The sequence below is a fragment of the Ovis canadensis genome, chromosome 25 (assembly GCF_042477335.2).
Source record: "Ovis canadensis isolate MfBH-ARS-UI-01 breed Bighorn chromosome 25, ARS-UI_OviCan_v2, whole genome shotgun sequence".
In the NCBI taxonomy this organism is placed as follows: domain Eukaryota; kingdom Metazoa; phylum Chordata; class Mammalia; order Artiodactyla; family Bovidae; genus Ovis; species Ovis canadensis.
This window is the reverse complement of record NC_091269.1, coordinates 26675673-26698170: the sequence shown is the minus strand read 5'-3', so window position 1 is coordinate 26698170 and position 22498 is coordinate 26675673. Positions and strand designations below refer to the sequence as shown.

General features: G+C 36.3%; 1 protein-coding gene across 2 annotated transcripts in view; it reads left to right on the top strand.

Moving 5' to 3' along the window:
- Positions 1–22498, top strand: part of ERO1B (endoplasmic reticulum oxidoreductase 1 beta) — a 61198-nt gene that overhangs the window by 21421 nt on the left and 17279 nt on the right. For both annotated transcript variants that reach the window (XM_069571598.1, XM_069571597.1), the window contains exons 4-9: positions 3945–3986; positions 5392–5474; positions 14067–14140; positions 19109–19229; positions 19363–19409; positions 22149–22160. In XM_069571598.1, coding sequence (XP_069427699.1) covers positions 3945–3986; positions 5392–5474; positions 14067–14140; positions 19109–19229; positions 19363–19409; positions 22149–22160 — 379 coding nt within the window. The remainder of the gene's footprint in view (positions 1–3944; positions 3987–5391; positions 5475–14066; positions 14141–19108; positions 19230–19362; positions 19410–22148; positions 22161–22498) is intronic.

Below are 22498 nucleotides of genomic sequence, written 5' to 3'. Positions count from 1 at the left end.
TTCAGGTCATGCACTTTGGACAGTACACCACAGAAGGGATGTTGTGTCCTCAGTGTCCTATTGGGAGGCAAAGTACGTCATCATACTTACATGATTAGGCTTGTATGGGCCGTATTTCTGCATGATAAACTGGGAAACATTTTTTGAAACTATGAAAACATCCAGTTTTCTATCGTATTTTTACCATCATGGTTTTAACATCCACTCATGATTCTTGCCTGAATTAATTATTTATATGATGATTGTCCATTTGTGATTTTTCTGATTCCATTTCTTCTACATTAGTTGACATTCTACTGCATAAAGAGCTTTTCCTTTATTTATTGTATGTTTATGTCATTATGGACTTGAATTATTATTTTAATTTAATATCATTACTATCATTATGATTTTTAATAACAGCTTTATTCAGACATAATTGCCCTACAGTAGAATTCACTCATTCTAAAGTGCACAATTCAGTGAGTTTTAGTATATTACAGAATTGCACAACAGTCATCACTATCTAGTTGTAATACATTTCACTACCCCAGAAAGAAACCCTACCCATGAACAGTCATTCCCTGTTTCCTACTCTCTCCTGTTGGAAACCACTAATCCATTCTGTCTCTATGAATTTGCCTATTATGGACACTTCATGTAAATAAAATCATACAGTATGTGACCATTTGTGACTGGTTTCTTTTGCTTAGCATAATGTTTTGAAGGTCCATCCATGCTATCGTGTGTGTCAGTACTTCATCCCTTTGCCGAGTAATATTCCACTGTATGGGTATACCTCATCTTGTTTATTTATCAGTTGATGCACATTTGGATTGTTTCCACTTTTTGGCTACTATGAATAATGAATAAATATCCAGGCACAGATATTTATGTGTACGTATGTTTTTCAATTCTCTGAAGTATACTTTGGAGTGAAATTGCTAGATCATATATAGTAACTTTAACTCTTGAGGAATTGCCAAACTGTTAACCATTGTGGCTGCATCATTTTACATGGACTCTAGCAATGTATGATGGTTCCAGTTTCTCTACATACTTGTCAACACTTACTGCTGTCTTATCATTGCTTTTTTTTTTTTTTTTTTATGGTGTGGGCTTTCTCAAGTGGAGGCTGTTCTTCATTGTGGTGCACGGGCTTAGAAGCCATGACTTGTCTTGTTGGGGAGCACAGGCTCTAGGTGTGCGGGCTTCAGTGGTTGCGGCACACAGGCTCAGTAGTTGTGGCCTATGCGCTTAGTTGCTCTGCAGCGTGTGGAAGCAGGTGGAATCTTCCTGGACCAGGAATTGAACCCATGTCTGCCGCTTTGGCAGGCAGATTGCTGTCCACTGTGCCACCAGGGAAGTCCTCTGTATTATGTTTTGTTTTAGCCGTCCTTACAAATAGCATCTCATTTTGGTTTTGATTTGCATTTCCCTGATATCAGGTATCTTTTCAGGTGCTTATTAGCCATTTGTGTATATTCATCAAAAGCATGTCTGTTCAAATACTTTGCCCATTTTTTGAGTTGCCGTTTTATTGCTGAGCTGTAAGAGTTACTTTGCACAGTATGTGTCTCTAAGTTGTTTCTATGTTAAAATATCAGTTTCTTATTGTCTGCAGTGGATTAGCCTCTGTAGTCTTAATTTTTTTTTTTTAACTTTTTATTTTGTACTGGGGTAAAGCCAATTAACAATGGTGTGATAGTTGCAGGTGAACAGTGAAGAGACTCAGCCATACATATGCATGTATCCATTCTCTTCCAAACACCCCTCCCATCCAGGCTGCCACATAACATTGAACAGAGTTCCATGTGCTGTACAGTAGGTCTTTGTTGGTTATCCATTCTAAATATAAAAGTGTGTACATGTCCAGCCCAACCTTCCTATCTCTTCCCTCCACCCTATCCCCCATAAGTTCATTCTGTTAAGTCTGTGTTAACAGACTCTGTTGAGTCTTTCTATTTTGTAAGTTCATTTGTATCATTTCTTTTTAGAGTCCACATATAAGGGATATCATACAGTGTTTCTTCTTCTCTGTCTTGTAGTCTTAAATTTCTAACAAAAATAAGTGAAAATGTTTATTTGCATGTAAATCACCAACGTAAGAAATCTAACACAAGTATTTAAAAATTTGTCTCTTCCCTTCCCAATGCCATCTTCTTTCATTTCTTTCTAGAGATAAAAACTATCCCTTTATGTTGGTTCTTTTAACTAATGTGAGGATATTTGTATTTCTCTGTCTTTGAGGGAGAATTTAGTAGGCATTTCATATTGAATCCGAACTTGTCATGATACAGAGTTACAATTTGCATTCCATAATTTAAAGTCTAATTTAATCGTGAGGCTCACTTAATTTTGTAATTTGCAGACTGCTTCATATTGTTAGTGGCAATGGCCAGGTTTATTTCATGTTTGATTTTAGTTATCAGCTTTACATTTGTCATTGCTGTTAATAATTCTCTTTTGTGGTTTTTATGTTACACATGACTATCATCTGTAGTGCCTATCTGAATATTTCTCAGTAGCCTGTATTAAGATTCGCTTAAGTCACAAGTTACTGCATTTAGCATCAAACCTTTTAAAAAGCTGCAAGTACACTTTTATTTTAGCGTATTATGTGAGTTAGAAGACAACAGTGAGAGGGCACTTTTGATAAGTATTCCATACTTTAAATTCAGGGTCTTATAACTGTAACTGTTACATTTGGCTTGAGTTATAGTTTTCTCTCTTCTGCCCTCTATTAATGGTGCTAAAAACATTGAAATTATAAAGTATTGGCAACAATTAATGTTTTAACTACATGATCTCTTTGTTCATTGGGGAAAAATTTCTTATCATTTTTGTTACTTACATTCTTCAGCCTGACAGAAAAATATTTATTCTGAAAATTTGATTAAGTTGGAAACATGAAAAAGTTTTAATCGGTAATTTGCTATTAATTTGATAATCCATAGATTCAGATGTTGGAAATCAGTCTCCTGGTATGATCTGAGGATCAGCCCGAGACTGTCTGCTTTCAGATATGATTTTTATTTAAGATTGTGTTTGATAAACCAGTTGTAATAATTCATAGATTTATGCTTGAGATGAATTATTGGTTTTACAGAAAAGATAAACCTATATACAGTTCTTACTGTATATAGTAAGAACTGATGCAATTCTTACATTGGTAAACCTTAGTTTAATCATGACCCAAAGAGCTTACTCTTTAAAAAAAAAGTTATTGAAGTGTGGTTGATTTTGTTGTTTAGACATTACGTCATGTCCACAATGTTGATAATTTCTGCTGTATAGCAAAGTTACTCAATTATACTTATAATACTTTTTTATATTTTTTCCCATTTTGTTTTTTCACAGTATGCTGAATTTAGTTCCCTGTGCTATACAGTAGGGCCTTGTTGTTATCCATCCTACATACAGTAGTTTGTATCTCCTAACCCCAAACTCCCAATCCTTCCCTCTCCCACATCCTTCCCCTTGCCAACCACAGTTCTGTCAAGGAACTTACTCTTGCTTTTTAGTATTAATTCAAAATTATCTAAACTTTAAATGTCAACTTTGAGTAAAACTTTTAATTGAATATAATAAATTTCAAATAATTTTGAATTTTTAAAAAGTTGTTTCTGTGGAAAGAAAGTTTGTGGAAAAAGTGATTTTGCTAGGGTCTTTTTGAACCTAAAAATTATATAAACTATTATTTACTATGTTGAGAGTTATTAGAGCTGATTATGACAACCTTTGTCTTTTAGTTTTCTGTACTGTGATTTACAAGCCTGTACATTGGGGTAGTTCTTTACCTTTCATCTCAAGAGGTAGTGTGAAAATGAAATTTGAATGAATGTATATTTTCTCCTCGTGGACTAAAACAGTCTTTGAATTAGGATAATGGCATTAATAATTTATGAAAAAATCTCAAGAAATATAAAGATCATTTTCTAAATCTTTATTGTTGTTCTTTTAAGAGTAAAATTCCAGTTGGAATTAAAGCTGGAAATTCTAATAAGGTAAGTCACTTTTCTTCATTAAATATTTCTGCTTTATGTAGAGAAACTTGCCCCTTACTGCTTGATGCAGTTGCAAAAGAGAACCATAATATGGTTAGCTGAGAACAGACACGTTTTTGCCTGAAAATCCCAAATCCCTAATTTTGTATCAAGTCATGAGGTGTAATATATTCTTACAATTAAATTATATAGCTTCTTTTGAAATACTTTAGTTCTGTTTTTAGAACTTCTAGAAGAACTATAAAACATAACTACAGTGTCAGTTTACCTAATCAGCAGGTGTTTTATCAGGCATGTGTTTTTACTCCTCTTTTTCATACCCTGTCTCTCTGCTTCCTAATGCTTTTGCTCTCCATTTTGTTCTTATACTCTCTACCATTTGCAGTCTTTTGTGCTCACCCTTTTTTATGTATTTTCATTTCAGATCTAAAATAAATAGTATAAAGATAATTGAAATTCCGTCTGAACTCTGTCCCAGTCCCATTATATAATAATATTTCCTCCCTCCTTAGAGCTAGCCACTTTGCTGAAGTTGTCATGTATCCTTCTGTGATACTTTTTATGTTGTATTATACATGTATCTACAAGTAATATATAGAACTTTTACTTGAAATTTTTAAAACTTTAAAATAAATTTATGTTTTGTGTTCCTTCAAGTTAAAAACATTTTTTGCTTAATAGTTTTACTCAGTATTGGCTTTTAACATTTTGTCTCTGCTAATATATGTAGATTTTGTTAATTTTAATAGCTGTAGAATACTCAGTTGTATAGATATTTGTATAATTGTGTGACTAGCCATTCCTCTGTTGATAGACATTTCAATTGTTTTCAGGTTTTTGCTATTACAAACAATGACGCACTGGCATCTTTGTCTTTCGTCGAATTGTGCACATATGTAAGAGTTTCTTTAGGTCTATATTTAGAAGTAAGATTGCTGGGCCAAAGGGTATGCCTATCTCAACATTATGAGAGAGTACCAAATAACTTTCTAGAGTGATCTTGTTTTTATTTTTATTTATTTTTATTTTTTATTTTTGAGAGTGATTCTTGTTTTTAAATGTTGCTCTGGATATAGATTCAGCAGTAGGACTGCTGGCTCAAGGATTTATTCATATTTGCAGCTCTACGTAAATATTAAGTTACTTTCTCAAGAGTCTTCTCAGTTCACATCATCACCAACATACCACTGCAAATTGCTACATTTTAAATGTCTTTGCTTACTTATTAGGTGGAAATTTGTGACATATTTTCATTTGTATTTCTTCTCTGTGTTAGGGATTTTGATGATAGGATGTATCTATATTTAGTATATATTATCATTGACAAATTGACTCTTCTGCCAGTGGAAAATGAAATAAAGGTAATAATTGTCACTAAACTTACTTATTATGAACTTCCTTTCAGTACTCAAAAGTGGCAAATAATACCAAAGAATTAGAAGACTGTGAGCAAGCTAGTAAACTGGGAGCAATTAACAGCACATTAAGGTAAATTTTATTTTAGTAGTGTTAAGAAAATATTCTCTTGTTTAATTTATTTGCATTAGAAATCTTTGATTTTTTCTTGTGATTTTGATTAAACACTAGTTTCAACCAATTTTTGAAAGGAAGAAGTTATTCTTTATCCTAAATTCCATGATAGCTTTCCTTCTTCTTGTCTAATTTGTTCTTAAATTTCTGTCATCAGTAATGACTATGAAAAATGAAAAATTCAGGCAGTTTCTCAGCTAACAGGGTTTATGGGTCATTCTTTCTGATTATTATAGAAAAAGAAACTTGAATCTCTAAGTTTTTTTTAAACAGTAATTCATTGTGGGAAGGAGAGGGTGAGATGATTTAAGAGAGTAGCACTGAAACATACATATTACCATATGTAAAATAGATAGACAGTGGGAATTTGCTATATTCCTAAAGCCAGTGCTCTGTGACAACCTGGAGGGGTGGGATGGGGAGGGAAGTCTAAGAGGAAGGGGACATACATATACCTGTGACTGAATCATGTTGATGTATGGCAGAAATCATCACAATATTATAATTATCCTCCAATTAAAAATAAAATTGATAATTCAATCTATATATTACATTTTGACTATTAAAGGTTTCTATTAACATAACTGTTACAATGCATGAATTTTTTTTTTCTGTTGACTTTTCTTTATTTGCTCTAAGTACAAACCTGCTTTTGAAGGCCAACATAAATAATTTGTAAATGGTCTCAGATAATGCAGTATAAAATAACTGAGCAGAAGGCAGTATTATAGAAATTCTTTTTATTTTTCTTGTTTAGATATGTAGTTGTGTATTATAAATGTTAAAGACTTAATAAAGTTAGCAGTTTTATGTATCTGATTTACTGATGAAAATTCTAATGTAGAAAATTAGAAATGACAGTATAATAAACACTCATATATTCACTACTCCAAATGAATAAGTGTTAACATTATCTACCATGTTTTTGAGAAAAATGTCAAAGACAAATTTGAAATTCCATATGTTTCTTCCTCAGTCCCTCTTTTCTTCCGTATTTTCTTATAAGTAAATTTAGTGTATATCTAGTCCATATTGTTTTTTTAGTTTATAATATAAACTATATGTAGATACATAGATGTAGTTTGTGTAGAAGATTTTATTTTTCCTTTATGTAAATTATATGTGTTAAATAACATTCTGAAACTTTCTTTTTACACTGCACATTTTGCTTTCTAGATATATTCATGTTAAAACTAAGAGATTTGCCTCGTTCTTTTAGCTGATGAATGGTTTTCATCGTATAAAGTAAAAGTCGCTCAGTCATGTCCAACTGTTTGGGACCCCAGGGACTATCTACAGTCCATAGAATTCTCTAGGCCAGGATACTGGAGTGGATAGCCTATCCTTTCTCCAGGGGATCTTCCTGACCCAGGAATCGAACTGGGGTCCTCTGCATTGCAGGTGAATGCTTTACCAACTGAGCTGTTAGGGAAGCCCAGTGTTCATCAGTGGAAAATGGACAAGTAAAATATGGTATTCCCCTACTGATGAACATGTTTTACTTTTACAAATTATGCCACTTTGAGCATCCTTGATAATTTTTTTTATATACACCAGAAGTGAAATTGTTGAATCTTAGGATTGCCCTCTTACAGCTACTCTTTTTTGTTTGTTTGTTTATTGGCATGTAGTTGCTTAGCTGTTCTTGATATTGCCTAACGGCTTTCTAAAATACTTATGTGGCTGTGTTGCCTCCAACACCAAGAACTTGTTTTGTTGTCCACATCTTTGACAAAAATTGATAATGTTTAAGTGTGAAATAGTATCTCATTTTTGTTTAATTTATATTTTGTTGATTACCAGTGAGTTTGGGCAGTTTTCCCTCTGTTTATTGGGCATTCGGGTTTCTTATTCATTCAACAAATGACTGCCAGGCACTATTCTAGGGATATAGCAGTATACATGAGAAACAGATTCCTGCCCATGTGCAGCTTAAAACAAGTAAAGTCAATGAGAAGTAAGTCAGATGATGATGAGTGCCAGGGAGAAAAATAATGCAGGGAAGACTGTGAGAGAGGCCTTGGAGTAAAGGTGCTTGCACTGTTTTAAATTGGTGGTCCAGTGGTTAAGACTCTGCCTTCCAATACAGGGAGCCCACTTTTGATTCCTGGTCAGGGAACTAATATCCCACATGCCTTGAGGTGCAACAATAGATAAATAAATAAATAGTCCAAGAAGACCAGAGTGATAACAGGCAAAGTGTTCTTGAAGGCATGAGTCATAATATGGCTGCAGGGGAGGGAGTGGTGGTGTTGGGGTTGATGGGTGGCTGGGGGTTGAGTACTCCAGGCATGCATAAAGGTTAGTAAAAGGCCCTGAGGTTGGAGTCTGCCTTTACTTCTTGAGGAATCACATGGCCAGTGTGGCTAGAGTACAGTGAACAAGAACAAAATCGTAGAAGAGAAGATCAAAAGGTGCTGGGGGAGGAGTGCCAAGGGCAGTGTAGGGTGGAGATCTCATAGAGTCTAGAAGACACTTAACTATGAATATTGATTTTAGACTGAGTGGAATGAAAAATTACTGGAGGATTTTGAGAGATTGGGTTTGGCGGAGCCAGGTCTGTGGAATCCTGGTTGTATGGCTGTAGTATTATCCTTCTAAGACATGATGGTGGTTCAGTTTAGACTGGAGTGATAGCAGTAGAACCCCCAGGGAATTTGACTTTGGAGAGCAGTGGGATTTGAATCAGTTCAGTCAGTTAAGTCACTCAGTCGTGTCTGACTCTTTGTGACCCCATAGACTGCAGCATGCCAAGCCTCCCTATCCATCACCAACTCCCAGTTTACTCAAACTAATGTCCATTGAGCCAGTCATGCCATCCAATCATCTCATCTTCTGTCATCCCCTTCTCCTCCCACCTTCAATCTTTCCCAGCATCAGGATCTTTTCAGATGAGTCAGTTCTTCACATCAGGTGGCCAAAGTATTGGAGTTTCAGCTTCAACATCAGTCCTTCCAATGAATATTCAGGACTAATTTCCTTTAGGATGGACTGGTTGGATCTCCCTGCTGTCCAAGGGACTCCCTAGAGTCTTCTCCAACACCACAGTTCAAACACATTAATTCTTCGGTGCTTAGCCTTCTTTATAGTCCAACTCTCAATCCATACATGACTACTGGAAAAACCATAGCCTTGACTAGACGGACCTTTATTGACAAAGTAATGTCTCTGCTTTTTAATATGCTGTCTAGGTTGGCCATAACTTTCCTTCCAAGGAGTAAGCATCTTTTAATTTCATGGCTGCAATCACCATTTGCAGTGATTTTGGAGCCCCCCAGAAAAGTCTGTCACTTTGTCCATTGTTTCCCCATCTATTTGCCATGAAGTGATGGGACCAGATGCCGTGATCTTCGTTTTCTGAATGTTGAGCTTTAAGCCAACTTTTTCACTCTCCTCTTTCACTTTCCTCAAGAAGCTCTTTATTTCTTCTTTGCTTTCTGCCATAAGGGTGGTGTCATCTACATATTTGAGATTATAGATATTTCTCCCAGCAATCTTGATTCCAGCTTGTGCTTCATCCAGCCCAGTGTTTCTCATGATGTACTCTGCATATAAGTTAAATGAGCAGGGTGACAATATACAGCCTTGGCATACTTCTTTTCCTATTTGAAACCAGTCTGTTGTTCCATGTCCATTTCTAACTGTTGCTTCCTGACCTGCATACAGATTTCTTAGGAGGAAGGTAAGGTGGTCTGGTATTCCCATCTCTTTCAGAATTTTCCACAGTTTGTTGTGATCCACACAGTCAAAGGCTTTGGTGTAGTCAATAAAGCAGAGATAGATGCTTTCCTGGAACTCTCTTGTTTTTTCAGTGATCCAGCAGATGTTGGCAAGTTGATCTCTGGTTCCTCTGCCTTTTCTAAAACCAGCTTGAACATCTGGAAGTTCATGGTTCATGAGCTGTTGAAGCCTGACTTGGAGAATTTGAGTATTACTTTACTAGCGTGTGAGATGAGTACAATTGTGCAGTAGTTTGAGCATTCTTTGACATTGCCTTTCCTAGGGATTGGAATAAAAACTGACCTTTTCTAGTCCCGTGGCTCCTGCTGAGTTTTCCAAATTTGCTGGCATATTGAGTGTAGCAAAGGGATTTGATTACAGAACTTTATATAGGACTGGGGAAACAGACCCTTGGAGGGCACAAACAAAATCTTGTGTGTACCTGAACCCAGGAGAAAGGAGCAGTGGCCCCACAAGAGATTGACCCAGACTTGCTTATGAGTGTCCAGGAGTCTCTGGTGGAGGTGTGGGTTGGTGGTATTCTGCTACAGGGTCAGGAGCACTGAGTGTGGCACTGCATGCCTGGGACCACATGCATGGGACCTTTTGAAGGAGGTCGCCATTATCTTCATTACCTCCACCATAGTTTGGTCTCAGGTCAAATAACAGGGAAGGAACACAGCCCCACCCATCAACAGAAAATTGGATTACAGATTTACTGAGCATGACCCATCAGCAGAAAAAGACCCAGTTTACCCCACAGTCAGTCTCTCCCATCAGGAAGCTTCCATAAGCCTCATATCTTTATCCATCAGAGGGTAGACAGAATGAAAACTACAATCACAGAAAACTAATCAAACTGATCACAGAAAACTAATCAAACTGATCACATGGACCTGTCTAACTCAGTGAAACTATGAGCCATGCTGTGTGGGCCACCCAAGACAGATGGGTCATCATGGAGAGTTCTGACAAAACATGGTCCACTGGAGAAGGCAGTGGCAAACCACTTCAGTATTCTTGCCTTGAGAACCCCATGAACAGTATGAAAAGGCAAAAAGATATGATACTGAAAGATGAACTCCCCAGGTTGGTAGGTGCCCAATATACTACTGAGAAGAGTGGAGAAATAACACCAGAAAGAATGAAGAGATGGAGCCAAAGCAAAAACAGCGCCCAGTTGTGGATGTGACAGGTGATGGACGTAAAGTCCGATGCTGTAAAGAGCAATACTGCACAGGAACCTGGAATGTTAGGTCCATGAATCAAGGTAAATTGGAAGTGGTCAAACAGGAGATGGCAAGAGTGAACGTCAACATTCTAGGAATCAGTGAACTAAAATGGACTGGAATGGGTGAATTTAACTCAGATGACCATTATACCTACTACTGTGGGCAAGAATCCCTTAGAAGAAATGGAGTAGCCATCATAGTCAACAAAAGAGTCCAAAGTGCAGTACTTGGGTCCAGTCTCAAAAATGACAGAATGATCTCTGTTTGTTCCCATGGCAAGCCATTCAATATCACAGTAATCCAAATCTCTGCCCCAACCACTAATGCCAAAGAAGCTGAAGTTGAACGGTTCTATAAAGACTTACAAGACCTTCTAGAACTAACACCCAAAAAAGATGTCCTTTTAGTTATAGGGGACTGGAGTGCAAAAGTAGGAAATCAAGAAATACCTGTAGTAATAGGCAAGTTTGACCTTGAAGTACAAAATGAAGCAGGGCAAAGGGTAACAGTTTTGCCAAGAGAACGCACTGGTCATAGCAAACACCCTCTTCCAACAACACGATAGAAGACTACACATGGATATCACCAGATGGTCAATACCAAAATCAGATTGATTATATTCTTTGCAGATGAAGATGGAGAAGCTCTATATAGTCAGCAAAAATGAGACGAGGAGTTGACTGTGGCTCAGATCATGAACTCCTTATTGCCAAATTCAGACTTAAATTGAAGAAAGTGTGGAAAACCACTAGACCGTCCAGGTATGACCTAAACCAGATCCCAACTGATTATACAGTGGAAGTGACAAATAGAGTCAAGGGATTAGATGTGATAGACAGAGTGCCTGAAGAACTAAGGACGGAGGTTCATGACACTGTATTGGAAGCAAGGATCAAGACTATCCCCAAGAAAAAGAAGTGCAAAAAGGCAAAATGGTTGTCTGAGGAGGCCTTATAAATAGCTGTGAAAAGAAGAGAAGTGAAAGGCAAAGGAGGAAAGAAAAGATACACCCATGTGAAAGTAGAATTCCAAAGAATAGCATGGAGAGATAAGAAAGCCTTCCTCAGTGATCAGTGCAAAGAGATAGAGGAAAACAATAGAATGGGAAGGACTAGAGATCTCGTCAAGAAAATTAGTGATACCAAGGGAACATTTCATGCAAAGATGGGCACAATAAAGGACAGAAATTGTATGGACCTCACAGAAGCAGAAGATATTAAGAGGTGGCAAGAATACACAGAAGAGTATTCAAAAAAGATCTTCATGACCCAGATAACCACGATGGTGTGATCACTCACCAAGAGCCAGACATCCTGGAATGTGAAGTCAAGTGGGCCTCAGGAAGCATCACTATGAACAAAGCTAGTGAAGGTGATGGAATTCCAGTTGAGCTATTTCAAATCCTGAAAGACGATGCTGTGAAAGTGCTGCACTCAATATGCCAGCAAATTTGGAAAACTCAGCAGTGGCCACAGGACTGGAAAAGTTCAGGTTTCATTCCAATTCCGAAGGAAAGGCAATGCCAAAAAATGCTCAAACTACTGGACAATTGCACTCATCTCACACACTAGCAAAGTAATGCTCAACATTCTCCAAGCCAGGCTTCAGCAATACATGAACTGAGAACTTCCAGATGTTCAAGATGGTTTTAGAAAAGACTTAGGAACCAGAGATCAACTTGCCAACATCCGTTGGATCATCGAAAAAGCAAGAGAGTTCCAGAACATATTTCTGCTTTATTGACTACACCAAAGCCTTGACTGTGTGGATCACAACAAACTTTGGAGAATTTTTAAAGAGATGGGAATACCAGACCACCTTACCTGCCTCCTGAGAAATCTGTATGCAGGTCAGGAAGCAACAGTTAGAACTGGACATGGAACAGTAGACTGACTTCAATTAGGGAAAGGAGTACGTCAAGGTTGTGTATTGTCACCCTGCTTATTTAACTTATATGCAGAGTATATCATGAAAAATGCCAGGCTGGATGAAGCACAAGCTGGAATCTGATTGCCATGAGAAATATCAGTAACCTCAGATACGCAGATGATACCACCCTTACGGCAGAAAGTGAAGAAGAGCCTCTTGAGAAAAGTGAAAGAGGAGAGTGAAAAAGTTGGCTTAAAGCTCAACATTCAGAAAAGATCATGGCATCTGATCCCATCACTTCATGGCAAATAATTGGGGAAACAGTGGAAACGGTGACAGACTTTATTTTGGGGGGCTCCAAAATCACTGTAGATGGTGACGGCAGCCATGAAATTAAAACATGCTTGCTCCTTGGGAAAATAGGTATGACCAACCTAGGCAGCATATTAAAAAGCATAGACATTACTTTGCCAACAAAGGTCCATCTAGTCAAAGCTATTATTTTTCCAGTAGTCATGTATGGATGTGAGAGTTGGACTATAAAGAAAGCTGAGTACCGAAGAACTGATGCTTTCAAACTGTGGTGTTGGAGAAGACTCTTGAGTCCCTTGGACTGCAAAGAGATCCAACCAGTCCATCCTAAAGGAAATTAGTCCTGAATATTCATTGGAAGAACTGATGCTGAAGCTGAAACTCCAATACTCTAGCTACCTAATGTGAAGAACTGACTCCTTGGAAAAGACCCTGGTGCTGGGAAAGATTGAAGGTGGCAGCAGAAAGGGAGTGGTTTAACTTTATTCTCATAGGAGAAAATTCCATGGTAAATTAAATTGGAGATTTTTATTGGTAAAGTGGTTGTAGTGCAGACAGCCTTATATACTTCATACAGTGGTTATGCTATGCAGCAGCTTCTCAAATGAAAAATAAATTATTGGCTATGACATACCATGTTTAGGAATACCTGATTTATACTTAGTACATAATTTTTTTGCCTTTTTTTTTTTTCTTTTTGTGTTGTGAGTAAAGAAGGGTAATAATACTTCCCTTATATATGCTGCCACTGTGTATTTAAGATAGAGAAAGTCTGAATATAGGTTAAAGGAAATATAGGTCAGGGTTTATTTTGAGTGTAGTTGTTCCTTTATCAGTTCTCCTGGCCAGAAATCTTGTCATAGATTTTGCTAAACGTGAGGTAATGTGTAAAATGAATAATACAGTGTGATAAAAGTAACATTGATGTTACTAAGGGATGTTGGATGGAAGATCCTAGAAATGCATTTTTTTTTTTTAGTATTTTTGAGTGTAATATAAATACAGAAGCAATTTAAATTAAAAGAATCTTGAAAGTAAATTTAATTCCTACTTAGGAAAAAATAATACATATTTACTTTGTTTCTAAGTCAACTGAAAAGACCAGCTTGAGTTTTGTGTTTAATTGCATCTTATACATATTTGTAAATTAGTTTTCTGGTCTAAGTAATTATCATTGAACTAGGCCTAAAATAGTTTTAATGTAGTTAAGAAATGAAAATCACTCATGGAAATTAATATCTCTTTCATATCACTTGTTTTAATCATTGCTTCATGTGACCACTAACTGAATTTGTAATGCCATCTAATTAATGAAGAAGTGATCTCAGATTATCCATTTTTAATACACTAGAATACAGTGTCAAACTTTTCAACTCCAAATTTAATCCTTTTTCTCTTTTATTCCTCCTTCCCCTAGTAATCAAAGCAAAGAAGCTTTCATTGACTGGGCAAGATATGATGATTCACAGGATCACTTTTGTGAACTTGATGGTAATAAAATTAACTTGTAATTACATTATTTTAACTTTAACCCTTTTAAGATACTTAAATCAGTGAAAATAAAAAGTTACAGCTATAATACACAGGATGTTATATGTGGATCTTATTATTCATAATAGTAGTTATTAAGAACTGGTGTTCCCAGCCTTGTACTAAGTGCCTTAAGTTCATCATTTCTTAGCTTTACAGCTACACTGATAGGTGTGTATTATTTTATATCTGAGGAAACTGAGTCTCAGAAAGACTAAAAACTTGCCCAAGATCACAGAGTAGCAAGAGGCTGAGACAGGATTCATTCCTAGATCTCATTCCCACACATGTCTTCTTTCCACTGTGACACCCCCATCTCCTATGGACCTCTAATTCAAGCCACTTAGTTATAGGTCTGTGACCATATTATAGAAATGTTCACAATGAAATTAGTTGGAGGTCTCAACAAACTAACATAAAGACACCTTCCAATATTGGAGAGGACTCTAACTTGATCCCCACAGCCCTGTTTGGAATGGAATAAAGCCAGGCCACTGTTCAATAGTAACTACCATTTCTTTCAGCAGAAGATAATTGACGTGTCTCCTGATCTTTTGTCTACAGGAGAATACTCCCAATAATTGTGTTGCATAGGCTTAGGACAGTTCATTCAGCCTCTCTTTACCTTTTACCTTGGTATTGTTATATTTTTTGAGGTGGAAAAGGATTTGAGATTCAAGCACACATAATTAACAGGCAGCAGAAGTTCTTCTGAATTTTTAAAGCATCTAAAGTGGTCTGCTTTCTAAAAATTTTTTAAAGATTCATATGTAGAATTGTGCTGTTAATACAGTCTGTAATGGGATACTTACAGGGCACTTCTCCAATATTATGGTAAATTGAGGAGCCACTGGGAGAGGGCGTGTTATTACCACGGTTTATATGGTTTCAGCAAGGAAATTGTTAAGAAATCCGAACAAAGTTTTTTTGGATATAGTGATAGGCAAATTCATAAAATATTCCTGTTAGGATATTTAGAATCGGCAAAGGTTTCATCAGAGCAAGTCACTATACCCGGGTAAGCACTCACATGGCTACCTACATAAAATCATCTTTTAAAAATTTTAGGATTATGTAATTAAAATAACTGGTAGTTTTTATAGTTTGTGTAGGTCTTAAACATGTGAAACCATGCAACTAGTTGGATTACCACTTCTTCTGGGTAATAATGTTCATGTGTATCCCAAAGATTTTTCACCTACAATTAAAAAAAAAATACCATCAGAGTAGCTTTGGTATCATTGTTATTTCAATAATCTAAATCATTAAAGCAAAAAACCTAAAGAATGTTCACCCCAGTATATTGGAATATAGCCAAACACGCCTGTTATCTGCTGATTTGTTTTTGGCTTTGTTCTTGTTTGAAAGAAAGATGATCCTTATAGATCAAATAATAATTTTAAATAATTTAGTGGTTTAAGGTAGGCTGCTCTCCCTACCTCTCTCTATTTATTTTTTTGTTATTGTTTTTTATGCATGGCTTGCTGCTTCCTTTGCCTCAGGTTTCTGCTCAAATGTCACCTCATTAGAGAACCTGCTGTCATAAAATAGCAACCACTTTCCCTCTCTGTCTCTGTGCACTGCTGTCTGCTCTCAGAGCACTAAGAGCTATGTGTGAGACATTATTTAACTGTTTATTGTCTGTCTTCAGCTAGACTGTGAGCTACTTGAGGGCAAGGACTTTGTCTTTTTGTTCATAACTGTGTCCCTAGTGCCTAGAACACTGCCTGGCCATGGTTCATTCCCAATAAATATCTGTTGATTGAAGTAGTTGGTTCGTGTCTGACTCTTTGTGAACCCACACACTGTAGCTCACCAGGCTCCTCTGTCCATGGGATTCTCCAGGCAAGAATACTAGAGTGGGTTGCCATTCCCTTCTCTAGAGGATCTTCCCAACTCAGGGATCAAACCCAGATCTCCTGCATTGCAGGCAGATTCTTTACCTTTTGAGCCACAAGGAAGTGCTAGTTGGTTCATAAATAATGTGATAGATTTTTACTTTTTTATTTTTCCCGTTTCAGCAGGTTCATTGATATGTTAAAAATACTGCTTGAAACAGGAGTTTCTAAATCTGGCTGTGTATCAAAATTACTTGGGTGCTTTATAAACTATAGTTTCTCCTTGACTGAGGAAATTATGTTTTAATAGTAAATTGCAGTTTGGGGTAGCTTCAGAGATAGAAGACTGTGGGCTTAGTCCTGAGTCTGTAACCTAATATTTCTGATCTGTGTCCATAAGCAAAAAGCCTGCATATTAAGTTGGCCTGTGCCACCATTACATTTTAAGAGATACATGGGTCAGGAGGGCTAGAGAATGCAATGTGGCCTCAAAACACTAATACTAAATTAGAGCAGTGAAAGGAAAATTCAATCGGATAAAAGGGGTACTTGAGGAGGGAGAAGAAATATTAGTTCAAGTTGACAAATTTACAGAATTAGATATTTAGACTTAATAGAAATTCTTTGAATCCTTAGGTAATTGTTAGAACAGTCAAAAAGAAGGAATATCTTTGGAGTAGGTTTGTAGAGGGAGGAAGAAGAGAAACCTCTTTGAGGGGAGGATTTATTAGGGATCCAAGAGAGCTATCTGAATGAACGGTACAGTTGTACAAATGAGAAGAAATTATGGTTTAGGAACAAATTAGTTAACATCATGTCACAGGTGATCCCAGGAGTAAGAATGGGTGTGTTTTGTAGGGGACCTCAACCTGTGTGTGCTTTTTCCCACATATGTTCTTCATTCTGGATGTCATGAAATTATTGTCAGTATAGGTCAGGAGTTGACAGACTTTTTCTTTTGTAAATGGGCAGATAGTAAATATTTTAGATAGACCATATATATTATATATATTAGATAGACCATAGTTTACATGGTCTCAATTGTAACTGCTCAAGTCTGCCATAATAGTGTGAAAGCAGCACAGAGGCAAATGAACAAGACTTGTGTTCCCATAAAACTTTCTTTACAAAAATACATAGCAGACCAGACTTGACTTGTGGGCCATAGTTTGCTAACACTTTCTGTAGGTTAACAAAACTCACCTTTTTCATAAGTTGAAAAAGTATTAAATTTTTTAAAACAGCTTGTGGTTGAATTAAAGGAATACACAGTAAGAACATGAAGAATGTAAGTTTTACTTAATTTTAAAACCTGTATAATTGATTTTGCTCATAGGACTTTCTACTCCCTTGAAGTATACGTTAAATCCATATACTTTAATATCTGAATCCAAGGATTTTTTTCTTTACTGTTTAGTTGGTTTAATTGGGTGAAAAGGGTGATACTAATTCAATCTGCACATTCATAGATGACTCTATGTAAGTGTAGGCTTATGTGTGTGCACGCATGTACTTTATACATATGGACATATATGTATATGAGTATATATTTATGATATTAATTTAGTATTTAAGTTCATATACATAACTCACTTTTGTAAGGTGAACTAAGAATGGCTCAAAGAAATTAAAATAATTAACAGAAATTAGTTATTATAAAGCTTTTAAAATTTTACTGTAAAAGTAAAATTCATTAACTTAATTATTTAAATTTTAATTTGTTAATTAAAAATTTTAAAATTAATTAGTCTTAAGTCTTGATTAAGAAATGTCTTTAGACAGTTTCTGTTCTTCCATTTACAAATAAACTGTTTTCTATGCCTTAATTTACATAGTGGAGTATCTGTATAATGTTAGTGCTAGAAATAGAGCCAGTATTCTTTAAAATCATGTTTCCATCATCTGTGAGATACCACTCGTTTACTAATGGGAAGTTGAAATTATCTTTGTACTCCTCCTGCATCACGAAAATACCAGGTAGTTCTCAGAAGACATGTGTCAGGATGCTCTTTTTTCCCTTTAGGATTGTGGATAATCTTAATCTATGGTCATTGAATGGCCAGTGAATATTTTTGACTGACAGGTAATGAAACTAAGAGGGACTATATTTTAATGCCCATATTTGGTCTTGCTTCAAGTCAGGTGACTATATATTAATATCATTGATTAATACCATGACACCAAAAAGTAGGAAGCATACAAATAAAAGGATACATCTGTGTCAACATACATAGCACTTCAGCCTATGAGGAGTATTAGATTTGTGAAGCATAGTCATCATGAGTTTTGTATAGGTAAGAAAACCTGTACTTCCCTTTTCTACCCAAAATATGAACCTCAATAATTAAGATGATTTTTCCTTTTATCTTTTGTATCCCCCAGAGATCTCTCTCAAAATACTGTCCAAATATTAGAGATGTAGTAAATACTTATTTGGGTTTCAACATGGAAAGTCATTATTTAATTTTAAATGTGCTAATAAGTTCTTGAAGTTGTGCCTACTAACCAATATGTTAACCAGTTAATATGTTAAATAATATATTAACAATAAATTTGTAACTTCTTTTTTTAACTAGAACATGGTGTAACTCTGAATGATCAAATTTGAATCTCAAAGCTATTGTACCATTTACTTCCTAAATCCAAGCAGAGAGTAACAGAGAGATCTTTTTTAATATAATATGTACTAACATGTCTCAAGTATGTGTTTAGGTAGCTATATACATGGAGGGGGGCAAACACATGAAATATTAAAACAGGTTACGATTTAGTTAGGTCTTTTCAGTCTTGGTGGTTTAAACTTGAGAAGTAATTAATGCCTCTAATTAAGGTAAGGGATGTTATGTTACTTAAAAGAGCACTGAGCATCCAAAAGAAAGGGAGAAGTTATTTTTCCTATCTTAAGTTCAAGTTATTATAAATCCTGGGTCAAGGACAGTCACAAGTGTGCTAACCACTCTACCTTTTAACTTGGAGATGACTTGAAAGTACAGTATTTCTCTAACTTTTGTGTAGCCCTGTTTGCTTTGTAATGGTAAATTTTGCATAGATGGTGACATGTAGATGGTTTTATGAATTGTTTCTTCTTCAGATGAGAGATCTCCAGCTGCTCAGTATGTAGACCTGCTGCTGAATCCCGAGCGTTACACCGGCTATAAAGGGTCCTCTGCATGGAGAGTGTGGAACAGCATCTATGAAGAGAACTGTTTCAAGTAACTGGAGGGGGTAGGGGAAGGAGGAGGATTGACTAGAGGGAAGGTGGAAGAAAGGGAATATTTGTTTCCTTTGGAAAAAATTACATCAAAATGTCAAACCATTTTACATCTGAATTTTGTACTTTCTCAGGCCTCGATCTGTTTATCGTCCTTTAAATCCTCTGGCACCCAGCCGAGGTGGGTGTCTCATACATTTTCATGTTTTTGGATATTGTTTACAAAATACCTTTGTAACTATGTATTGAGAAAATTTTCAGCTATTTTGTATATTTGTTAATTTGAATGATTAAAAGAATAAGCTTAGTTCTTAGTTGTGTCAAGATTTCCACATGTTTTTTTATAATTACTGTCCTTTATTGATTGCTTGATATGTGCCAGGTCCTAAACTAGCAGCTTTATATAAAATAAATTAGAAATATGAGTAATCCATATATATTAGAGGTTCTGGGGAACTCCTGAAAATCTGGGTGTCCAGGCCTTATCCCATACCAGTTGTCAGAATCTTTGGAATTAGAATCCAGGTGTTGGTGATTTTAAAGCTTTCTAGATGATTCTAGTATGCAGCCAAGTTTGAGAACCAGTGGCTCCTCCTGTGCTTTTCAGACTTCAGTGTGCATACAGATCACCTGGGAGCCTTGTTAAATACCAGGTTCTGCTTCTGTAGGTCTTGGGTGAGGTGCCCAGGCGATGCCCATGTGCTGATCTGTGCACAACACTCTGAGTCAGAAGGATGCACAGAAGTACCAAAAAGCTAGGTTGCCACTTGCCACATCAGGCTGTTGAGCACAGAAAGTGTGTCTTGTGTGAAACTAAATTTCCCATTTTATGTAATTTTAGTTCATTTAAATAAAAAAACTAAAGCAGTATAAAATATTTTTGCCCTTAAATAGAATCTTATTGTTTTGGTATAACCATTTTAACTCTTGTATCACAAAGCAAATTGTTGATGTACTGTAATGCATGTATACCATTTACTTTTCAAAATGTGGATATGAGAATACATTACATTTTTATTAGAAAAAAATTTTAATCACATACATGGCTGGTATTATAGTTCTATGTGACAGCATTATCGTACACAGTTGGAGGTTATTCAGTATAAAACTATTAGGCATATCTTCAATCTGTTCTCGACGAGGACCCAAACTCTGGGAGCAGCCCTGTGATTGACATTCTAATGCTTTCTTTAGACCAGGATTGATTTAGGAACTTGAATTTCCTGGTCTAGATTCATCTTTTTAGGCATTTCTCAAAACCAGAGAGATTTGGGAAGGTGGAATGAATGGACTGCTCTCAGATGTGCGCTGTGTCACAGTGTGGCATATAGTCTTCCCAAATTCATTCTGAAACTGCCTGGACAAGGTAATTGGAGTATGAAGACAATGTGGATGGCTTCCTACCCTTTCTCTCTTTTTACTACTTTTACCTCATAGCTTTTCTATTTTCAACTTAAATGTTTTTATTGTAGAAGATTTTATGAAAATTGAAACAATACAAAAATAACATAAAGTAAAAAGAGGACACTCTCCCCCCGGGCCCCCCACCCCACCCCCCGCCTTCATTCCTACCTGCCTCCACACTTTTTCTCTTCCATAGTACAGTTTGGAAGGTATCCTTCCAGACCTTTTCTATGATAACTTACTTTTTTTTTTTTGGCTGTGCAGGCTTTTCTGTAGTTGCAGCAAGCAGGGGCTACTCTCTAGCTGTGGTGCTTGGGTTTCTCTTGTTGCAGAGCATGGGCTCTAGGGTGCTCTGGCCTCAGTAGCTGTGTTTTAAGGGCTTAGTAGGTTTGGCTCCCGGCCTTTAGAGCACAGCCTCAACAGTTGTGGCGCACAGGCTTAGTTGCTCCATGTCTGTGGAATCTTCCCAGATCAGGGATCAAACCCATGTCTCCTGCACTGGCAGGCAGATTTCTTACCACTGAGCCCCCAAGGAAGACTATATGATGACTTGTAAAGCAGAAAGTACAGTTGTTCATTTAATGAAAGCATCAAATCCTAAGAAACACTTCACTTCCATATTATGATAAACTAAGACTTGAAACTGTAGGAGAGATGAGGAAAGGAAGCAAAGTGCTCAGAGAAAAGGATAGAGGGAGGAAAGAGGAGCAGAAAAGAGAAAACAAGTGTAGAAGAGGGAGACAAAAGACTGGGTAAGGGAGAGCGTGGGTCCCAGGTGATGGTGGTGCCCTAGGAAGTAATGGAACAGCTCTTGCTAATGCTGTTAATGAGCTTTCTTCACTCAAACTGTGAATTGTTGATGAACAGCTGTTTAGTATTCTTAACTATGTGTCTTCCACGCTATTCCTGAGCTGTAACAGCTGGGCTTCTACAACTAGCTTTTGAACAGTTTTTGTGCAACAGAACTTTTTTTCAAAAATGAAATCTTATGTCAGAATTCCACATGTAAAGCCAGTAAAGGCAGGGCTGCTGTGGAGCCCGACAGTCCAGCCTTCTGGCCTCTTCCCCATGTCTGGGCAGTCCCACAGCACCTGCAAGGATGCTTTTATTGACGACAGGTTGGGAAGGGCTTTTATTCAGGCGACTGTGTGCTGAGGAGCAAGCAGTAAATTAAGAAAGAAAAGGGCTCCAGTCTGAAAACACATGTTCAGAAAGAGTTGTATGCATAACAATTAAAGGAGTAACTTTGTGAATTATTGAAACTAGTGGTTTTTATGATTACATGCTCTCTGATACTATTTATTGCATAAAACATATATGAAAATCTTGTGCTGTTTGGCTTTTATTCTTATTAAGAAGTCTTACTTGTAGGATAACTACAAGCCAACCAACGTTAATGGTATGATTAATAGTTTAACACACAGTAAGTTTTAATCACATATTAAAATAAATAGGATTGGAATCTGAACTGTGAAAGCCATTTTCTGATATCCTATCTATTTATTTTATCTTTCAGGAGAAGATGATGGTGAGTTAAAACTCTCATTTTATGTTTGCTTCAAGTGTAGAAGAAATGTCTTTAATGATCAAAATTTGATTTTTTCCTGTTTTAAATTCGAAAGTATTTATCCTATTTTTTTTCAGAAAATAATTAGCAATCAATGGCAACAAAATAAATGAGAGGTTTTTTAAATATATATAATTCAAAGTTACCCTATGTTAAAAACAGTATAACAGCCAGTCTACTTACATGTTTAGTATAGAAACAGGATCACATTCCAAGTTTCCCTATTTTTTTGGTTATTGTGATCTACTTGAATATGTTCTAAAGAAATGGAGGGAAATTAAAATAGTTTTACCAGATAT